The following is a 9,807-nucleotide window of genomic DNA, read 5'->3' on the forward strand; positions in this document are numbered from 1 at the left end:
TCACACAGTGGTCTCAAACTCCATCACTTCTTTGGGTGTGCCAAGACAGCGGTACTGGATTCTTGGTGTGACTGGGGCGGCGCTTTCGAGCACCAGGATGGTTTTACGCAACCGACGATCGATGAAGTGAGCGTCCCAAGCTGGGTACTTCTTCCTGGGGAGGTCTATTCGGATGACAGGCCCCTCTGTCCTGGGCGTGAGGTGTTGCGCCGGCACCTGAGCTCCGCGAGGTGGTCGCACCTGAAAGACATCGCCATCTACCCCAGACCCCTGCTCTCGCTCTGACCCTTTAGTTCTCTGCAGGGTCCTAGGGGGGCTGCTGACCAGGTCAGGGGGGAGGCTGGCGGCCGGCGAGGCCAGCGACTCCACAGGCACCTCCTTCTCTACGATGTAGCCCCATCCTGAGACTGGGCCGTCAGGGTGCAGCAGACAGTAATACACAAACATGAAGAAGGTGCCCAGAGCATAGCTGCTGGCCACCACGCACACCAAAATGACGGCATAGAAGTCTGAGGTAAGAGTGCCGCGGTAAAGGTACCAGGCGGTGGTTAGCGCCACGTTCTCGGCAAACACAGTCAGGCTGTAGATGAGCATCCGACAGCGAGTGTGTCCCTCCCTCACGCTGAACCAGCAGAAAACGTAGACGATGCCCACCATCATGTTGTAGATGATCTCCTCCCACTTGGACATGCAGAAGTCCGTTTCCCCTTGGATGATCCAAAAGGTCATGATGCACCAGTGGGCCACGATGAAGATGCCAAAGTAAAGCTGGAACACGGAGGCAAACAGGGCAAAGGCCAGAGCGCGGGCCCCGATGGTGAACAGGTGCCACAGAATCTGAACGATGACGGCCTTGTAGGTCATGGGCAGCTTATCGTCTCTGGAGTCTCTCAGGACTTTCTGGTAGGAGGAGATCATCCAGGAGAGCGATATGAGTGAAGCAGAGGCTGAAAGTCCTGAGGAGACAGTGAAGAAAGAGAGAGAGAGGGAAGTTAGAGAGGGTGGAAATGGCACTTTTTAAAAAATCACTTAGTAAGAATATACAACGTGGCAGCAACTGAATGCATTTAGGCTTTTAGACATAGTCATGGTGACCTGTGTTCACGCTGGGCTTCAGAATGGAGAAGAAAGGTGAAGTAAAAGTGCAGCGTGTGACTTTTAAACATAAACAAAGGTCTGTTCCATTCAAACGGGTTCATACAATGCTTGGTGTTTCTCAGTGTGCACACAGGAAGTACATGATTGAAACAAGCTTTCTGATTGTTTTTGCTTCTTAAGCTGTCATGCTCCACATAACAAAGAAATCATTAAAACGGAATCATTTTAATTCTAATTGTGACATTTGTTTGTAACTTTTACTGTTAAAAAAGCTCTGAAGGGACCTTTGAAATCTTCACATTATCAAATCTGACACAAAAACGCTTCCTCAGTCTGGTCTGATACTGATACTGAACAATCCAGCTCGCCACAGTGAAGTTTGAAATGCTCCACCCTGATCTGACTTGTGTTTCCAGGGTGTGGTGTGTGGGCTGGATATGTAAATGACGTTGCTATTTACACATATGAGCCTGCGCTACCTATGTAAACAGTGCGACGTCACACCAGCATGACGCAGCGTAGCTCGCCAGCGAATTCCAAGAACCTAAGAACAAAACACAGTAAACAAAGAGCACGTAACCGCTTTATCACGAGAGGAAGACGAGCTTTGTGTCGGCCGCACATCAAAAACAGCCAGTTGTTTGCTCCCGTCGTATGTACGTGATGATTCTCTGTCAGTAAATCAACAGACAGATCAACAGACCGTCTTAGATCCACCCAGGAGGAGCCGGACCACAGTGCAAACAGACAGGTGCCAAAGAACTGGGATGGTATGATCGGTTATTTTTAGTGCCATTTTCAGTTTTGACAGTGGGAACCCAAATAACTGCACAACGCTTGGTGGAAACAGGGCTACAGAAGGATTTATCTATATTGTTCCTGTTCACAAAGACACAACAGAAGCAGAATAACAACAACAACAACAACAACAACAACCAGCAAATGCAGATATGCACTGCAGCTTCAAGTGACTTTGAACGTGGTAGCAGAGTTGTTGTTGTTGGTGTTAGACGAGCAGGGTTTTTCAGAAACTGCTGATCTACTGGGATTTGTATATCCACTGAGCAACAGTTTTCTGAGAGAAAATGCCTTGTTGATGTTCAGAGGTCAGAGCAGAATGAATCAACAGGCACCAACCTCTACAAGTGGTAAATAACCACTGAAATAACCACTTGTAGAGGTGGGTCATAGTATGGAGTTGGTGATATATGATCGTCCTTCCTCGTGCAATACACTACGCAATATGAGTGTAACAGAGATATTTGATTAGATCGCAGAATCAGGTGATACAGATAATAAGCATTGAGATATCAGTATCAGGTCCAGATGCCTTGGTATCTAGAGAGGGAACCTTGAAATGTTTGTCTTATCTTAAGTTTATACTGTATTGACTGTGAGTAATTAAACTTAAAATTTGGCTGAAGATGACATTTTTCTCTCACAGTCAGGGCAAATATCGACATTTTAATTAAGAGTCTCTGCCAGTTTCACTCTCCAGTCATCACCATGTCATGTTGATGCAAATTAAAATAATTTATGCCTGTAGGAAGTATATATTCCTATAGTGGGAGCTGAAGATTTTTCAGTTATGGTAAAGCATGATAAGGAACGTAAAGGCTAACATAATACCAACGCTGTGACTGTCACTCACAACAGCTAGCCACGCTAATGCTAATTGAAAATGTAAAATAAAATTGTGTTGTGCCTGATGAGGTGGCACAGCGTTTGTATTATGTTAGCCCTACGCTAATGCTAACCGTAGCCTCGCTAGCTTACCTTTGGAAACAGGTTGGCCAAGTTAGCCGCAAAGTAGTAGCATGGTAATGCAAAAATAAATATGTGCTCGCGTATTGGTGAATGGACACCGACTACGTTGTTCCAGTATAACACCATGTTCTGCGGTGAACGGTGTGAACCTCTTCACTCTCACCTCCTCGCTCCAGACAGCGCAGCTGCTGCTGATGAGCCACTGTCTGCCTGGTGTAGGGTGATAAATTAGCGAAAATTAAAATTGCTCCAAAAAAATTGAAAATCAAAGATGCACACCATCAGGCCATGCACAATCCATATCCAAAGTCTTAGGGCGGTCAGTGATGTATTGCTATATGATTGTGCTGCAATATATTGATTATCGCAGAATGGTATTGTGATATTATTGAGTGTCGTGGACCATGTATCGCAGGACTATTTCTATTTGGGACGCATTTTCTGCAGCAGGTAAATAATTTCGACCATAGTATGACGTATCTGACCTCGATGAACATATTAACACAGCTGTTTTTTTTTTTTTTGATGTGCATTTCATTTCATTGGAAAGCAAACGGGAAATTCCTCATTTGAGGGTGAATTCTGCGCTCTCTCACACACACACGCACACACACACCTATGACAGTTATACAACATGTTTACAGTAGAAGTCCTGGACGTTGCCTGGAGAAGAGCACAGATGCTTCCTGTTTAGACAGAGAGAAGAACTGGACGGCAGTGATGTCAAATCTGTTATTGTGTATTGAGTATTTACGACTGTAAATAAGATTCTTCACGTAAGCTTTAAAATGTGTGGTCTCGCTCACAGAAGGAAGAGTTCTTCTAAGATTCGGCTGAATCTCTCTCTCTCTTCTAATGCTTGGCTTGCAAGAAAATAGAGTTCTCTTTGTTCTACATGAGCTTTGTGTCAGCTGTGTTTCTTTCTGCACCATCATCTCACCACCTGTTGTTATTTAAAGAATTAAAGCCCATTAAATGACACTTCTCACACCTCAAAGTGTGTTTGTCATCTCAGGTGCATAATGTGGATAAAATCAAAAAGGTGCACGATATTAGAATTTGTTTCTCTTTGAAATCAAACAAAAATATGTCATATATGACCAACAAACATCTCAAAGTGCCGTTAAACAGAAGTGACACTGCTTTCAAACCAATCAGGCTACTGTAGGAATCTTAAGGGACGGTGAAGCGTGTTTCTCGAGTTATTTCTTCAGTTGTGGCTCATCTGGAGACACACTCACCCTGAAGCGGCAGCACCTGACCGTTCTGGATCATGATGCTGAGCTGCAGCACCAGCTGGGGGGCGCTCTTCAGGAAGGACTCCAGCAGGCGCAGCATGCTGATGTCAGCACTCTCGAACATCATGCGCCAGTAGTAGTGGCGGCGCTCCGGGTCGCCGTGCCAGCGGCTCTGCACGCCCAGATACAAGGCGTGGACGTACCTGAGGACAGGAAGCAGACGCAGGTTCACAAATATTCAGCACTGCGTTTTTCTTTCAAGATTTAACACGAGGCTTCAAAAGGTTTTTGGACGTGAAACACTGACTGTGTAAGCGGCTGTCAGTCTTCATCATCATAAAGTGAAATCTCTCTTCATACACTACTGTTCAAAAGTTTGGGATCACTAAGAAATGTCCGGATTTTTGAAGGAAAAGCACTTTCTTTCAATGAATATAACATTAAATGAATCATAAATACACTCTATACATTGTTAATGTGGTAAACGACTATTCTAGATGCAAACGTCTGGTTTTTAATGTAATATGTACATAGGTGTATAGAGGCACATTTACACTGTTCTAATGGTACATTGTGTTTGCTAATGGTGTTAGAAGACTATTGATGATTAGAAAACCCTTGAAAACCCTTGTGCAATGATGTTAGCACAGCTGAAAACAGTTTTGCTGGTTCTTTGACCAAAGGGCAAAATTATTATTTTGAATAAAAATCATTATTTCTAATCTCGTCAATGTCTTGACTATATTTTCTATTCATTTTGCAACTCTTTTGATGAATAAAAGTCTGACTTTTAATGGAAAACACAAAAATATGTGCAGGTGCACCCAAACTATTTGAACAGTAGTGTATAATGTAAGTTAGTGAACTGTGGTGCAGAAGAGGCAAACATATGAAAGAGGGTTAAACTCACTGCACCTCTCCAGTAATGACCCTGTACCATATCCTCCTCTAACATCATAGTGTAGACACACGGCACAAACACAATGACGTGACGTCTATTTTTTTCACTCTGCACATACTGTATGTAAACAAACGTGTGAATCCAGTGTTTGAGAAAGACTCTGTGGTTGCCACGGAGGACGGAGGCTATAAATGTCAGTGTAATTGCCTCGGGGAGAAGGTCAGAACAACCCCTGTGTCAACAAGCCCACTGAACCACAGGGGAGTTTGTGTAACCCTCCTTTTATTCTGGTTGGCTCTTCGCAAAGTGTGCCTCGGGATGAACGCGCTGAGAAAATAGAGCATATGTGCAGTAATGAGGGTCAAAGGCTCAACCACAAAGGAAGACACACACACACACACACACACACACACACACACTCACACACACACACACACACACACACACACACTCACTCCGCCTGTGTGTAACACAACCCCACACCTGATCTCACGTGTGCCGACATTTCATTCTGGCAGATGGCCCCAAATTGATCCCAGTTCAGCCGTCCACCTGTGTATCAGTGACAGATCAGTCCTGAGTTAACAGCTCAGGGTAAAACACACAGCGCTGATCCTCTTAATGTGCAGACGCACTGATCTGAGAGCAGCAGCGAGGCCGACAGCACAACAGCTTTAATGGCATTACCGGTAATTCTGTGCCGCCACAATTTTTTAATGTGCTCCAGGACACACACACACACACACACACACACATTATTGTACTTGCTGCATACTGAGGACTGGGTTGCTGACAAAGTGAGGACCAGCATTTCCACTTTATAAATCAACACAATCAAAAATATCTACTTCATGAATGGCATCTATAAAGAACTACTGGTTGCAGTACCATAACATGTCTGCAGGTAGAGCCCCAGAGCAAAAAGGGCTGGAAAACTTTTTTTTTTTTTCTGGTCCAAAATTTTACCAAAATATTTTGGTCCAAAATTTGACCAAAAGTTTTTGGTCCAAAATTTGACAAAAACATCATATTATACTATGTCGACCAACATTTTAATAAATCTTTGACAAAAAAAATGTTGGTCCCAAATTTGACAAAAAAAAAATTGGTCCAAATTTGACAAAAAAAAATGGTCCAAAATTTTACGAAAAAAAAAAAACATTTGTCCAAAATTTGACAAAAAACATTTTGGTCCAAAATTTGACAAAAAACATTTTGGTCCAAAATTTCACAAAAAACATTTTGGTCCAAAATTTGACAAAATAAAATTTGGTCCAAAATTTGACAAAAAAAAATTGGTCCAAAATCTGACAAAAAAAAATTTGGTCCAAAATTTGACAAAAAATATTTTGGTCCAAAATTTGACAAAAAAAATTTGGTCCAAAATTTGACAAAAAAAAAAATTTGGTCCAAAATTTGACAAAACGTCATACTATACTATGTCATCCAAAATTTGAAAAAAAAAATTGGACAAATTGCGTATAGCATGTTATAGCAATCTAGGGAAGTTATTTTTAATGAAAACAAAGTGAGGACCGGCCAAAATGTCCTCACTCCGTAAAAATGACCTCACTTTGTTGGTTAAAAACCCTCACTGGTCCTCAGTATGCGGCAAGTACAAGAACACACACACACACACACACACACACACACACACACACACACACACACACACACACACACACACACACACACACACACACACACATTCTTGTACTTGCTGCACACTGAGGACTGGGTTGCTGACAAAGTGAGGACCAGCATTTCCACTTTATAAATCAACACAATTACAAATATATACTTCATGAATGACATCTACAAAGAATTACTGGTTGCAGTACCATAAAATGTCTGCAGGTCGAGCCCCAGAGCAAAAAGGGCTGGAAAACATTTTAGATTTTTTTTAAAAATAATTAAAATAATTTTTGGTCCAAAATTTTATAAAAAACGTAATTCAATACTATGTCAACCACAATTTAAAAAAAAATTTGACCAAAAATGTTTGGTCCAAAATTTGACAAAAACATCATACTTTACTATTTCCTCCAAAATGTTAAGAAAAAAAAATTGCCCAAAAATTTTCGTCCAAAATTTGACAAAAAAGTCATACTTTACTATGTCGTCCAAAATTTGAATTTTTTTTGTGACAAATTGAGTATAGCATGTTATAGCAACCTAAGGAAGTGATTTGAATGAAAACAAAGTGAGGACCGGCCAAAATGTCCTCACTTCCTTGGTATATATAAGTGTTTTGGTCCTCGCAAAGATACCAGACACACAGACCTAACAGACATTTATTCCCTAGCCCCTTACCCTAACCTTAACCATCACAAATAAGTGCCTTACTATAACCCTAACCTAGCCTAACCCTAACATAAACCACATTCTAACCCTAATCCTAAAACCAGGTCTTAACCCTGAAAAAGCCCTTTTATATGTGGGGCCCAGACAAAATGTCCAATGTATCACAAAGACATAAAAACAAGTACATACACTATTGTGCATTCTACAACCCCTTAAATTAATCTTAACTATCACAACTAAAAGCTTAACCCCAACCCTTAAACTAACCCAAATCTAAACCACAGCCTAATCCTAACCTGAAAAAACAGATACTAACTCATAAACTGGTGTGAGACATAGTGAGGACAGTCAAAGTGTCTTCACTTCCAAGTGTTGTGGTCCTCGCGAAGACATACACACAAGTACACACACACACACACAAAGGGAGAACGAGAGGGAGGTCTTAGTCTTCCTGGAGGAAATAAGAGATCAATATATATATATTATATATTAGCCATGGGGCGATCTAAAGAGGCAGGAAGAGAGAGACCACAAAGAAAGACACAGACAGAGAGATAATGTAAACCTGCAGCAGCTAAATCAATCCATTCATATCTGATTTCATTATCACACATGATTTGTCTTTCCGTGACCTACACACATGTTTATATAGACACACACACTGCCCTTAAATATGACTGTGTTATGTGTGAGTGTGTGTGTGTGTTTTTAAACCCTCCTCCTCCCACCACAGATCATCTGAAGTCTGTATCTGCTGTCAGAAGCCATCAGAGTACAGACTGAGCCGCTGACCTACAGACCTACAACCACACACACACACACACACACACACACACACACACACACACACACACACACACACACACACACACACACACACACACGGCCCTGTGGGTTTGTATTAATCTCACATCACAGCATGCCTGCTTATTAAACATGGTGTGGGATTTTAGCTGAGTGAAAATGACGACTGGGAGGTTTGAGGAGAAGAACGAGAGGTGAGAACACACACACACACACACACACACACACACACACACACACACACACACACACACACACACACACACACACACACACACACGTCACTTCAAACTCAGACTAAACCCCCAAAAGACTAAAATGTTGTTTTTTTTTAAATGTTCTATATTTAAGACGATTTGATGACGATTTCACTGGGAGATGATTGACCTACAATCATATTAGGGGGTTGGGAGGGGGGTGAGTGAGTGAGTGGGCGGAGTCTAATTCTCCTTTTCCAAGGCAGAGAGGAAATGTCAAACAATACAGAGAGAGAGAGAGAGAGAGAGAGAGAGATCTATCCTCGTAAGGACTCTGCACTGACTTTAATTCATTCGTACAATGCAAAAAAAGCCTTATCCCAACACTAGTTAAGCTGAACCACAATTCACATCATACCTAACCCTGACACATCGACCAATGAAATGAATGAAGACCAGGTATTTTTTTTGTGTTTGTGTGCAGCTATTTTAATGAGGACATCACACATTCACATAAACGTTAACCATCACAACCAAAGCCCCTGAACATAAAGCTAACATTGTTGTTAGCCCTTTGAAGGTGTGACTAACTACACACACATGGAATTGATTCCATTCAATTGGATAGATAGATAGATAGATGGATAGATAGATAGATGGATAGATGGATAGATGGATAGATAGATAGATAGATAGATAGATGGATAGATGGATAGATGGATAGATGGATAGATGGATAGATGGATAGATGGATAGATGGATAGATGGATAGATAGATAGATAGATAGATGTTTTGGTCCCCATGAGGACTGGTCCTGAAAGGTCATTAAGAGGTAACATAAACGTGTCCCCACACACACACACACACACAAAGGCAGAGTGTTGATCCTCACCTCCAGACTTGCGCCAGCTGAAAGACATGAATGACGCCCTGAAAGAGCCACATAAAGACCCTGCAGCAGCCCCGGGCTCCTCCCGCGGTGCTCGGCGGCCCCGACAGCGGCAGCCCCGCGGCCCCGGCCCCGCAGCCAGCGCCCTGCTCGCCGCTGTCCTTGGTGCTGAAGTCCCTCTCCTCCGCGCCCGACGACGCCGCCACCACGGCGGCCGCGGCCGTGCCGCTCTCGACGCTCTCCGCGAAGTCGTAGGCGAACCATCGGAAGCTGAGCACCTGCACGACCACGGACGGGACTATGACAAAGACCAGAGTCAGCGCAAAGCACCAGTAGTAGCTCCGAAGGTAGTAGTCCGCGCACAGCCACAGGTCTGAGGCCCCGTCCGAGAAGAAGACCAGGAGGGCGCACAGGGTCCAGCAGCAGTCCGACAGGGAGTAGCGCTGCTTGGGGAGAAGGCGCCTCGGCGGCGGCGGCGGCGGCGGCCGCGTGTCCGACCTGACAGGACACTCTGGTGGGATGTCGTTCCGCTGAGAGCCTGGTGCACCGTCAGATTTCGCGGCCATGTTTGTTGTAGGGAAGAGAGTGAGTAAGAGATGGGAAAATGA

The 9,807-nt window shown here is 43.3% G+C and overlaps 1 protein-coding gene across 1 annotated transcript; it reads right to left on the reverse strand.

The window, feature by feature from the left end:
• xkr7a (XK related 7a) lies at positions 1-9,807 on the reverse strand (the record flags this gene model as incomplete). Its single annotated transcript, XM_083895743.1, has 3 exons — positions 9,203-9,807; positions 4,107-4,306; positions 1-956 (listed from the first exon to the last, which is right to left on the reverse strand). The coding sequence occupies exons 1-3, from the start codon at positions 9,763-9,765 to the stop codon at positions 1-3; spliced, it is 1,719 nt and encodes a 572-aa protein (XP_083751869.1). The 5' UTR covers positions 9,766-9,807.

Source organism: Microchirus variegatus (assembly GCF_963457635.1).
Source record: "Microchirus variegatus genome assembly, chromosome: 9".
NCBI classification, from domain to species: Eukaryota; Metazoa; Chordata; class Actinopteri; order Pleuronectiformes; family Soleidae; genus Microchirus; species Microchirus variegatus.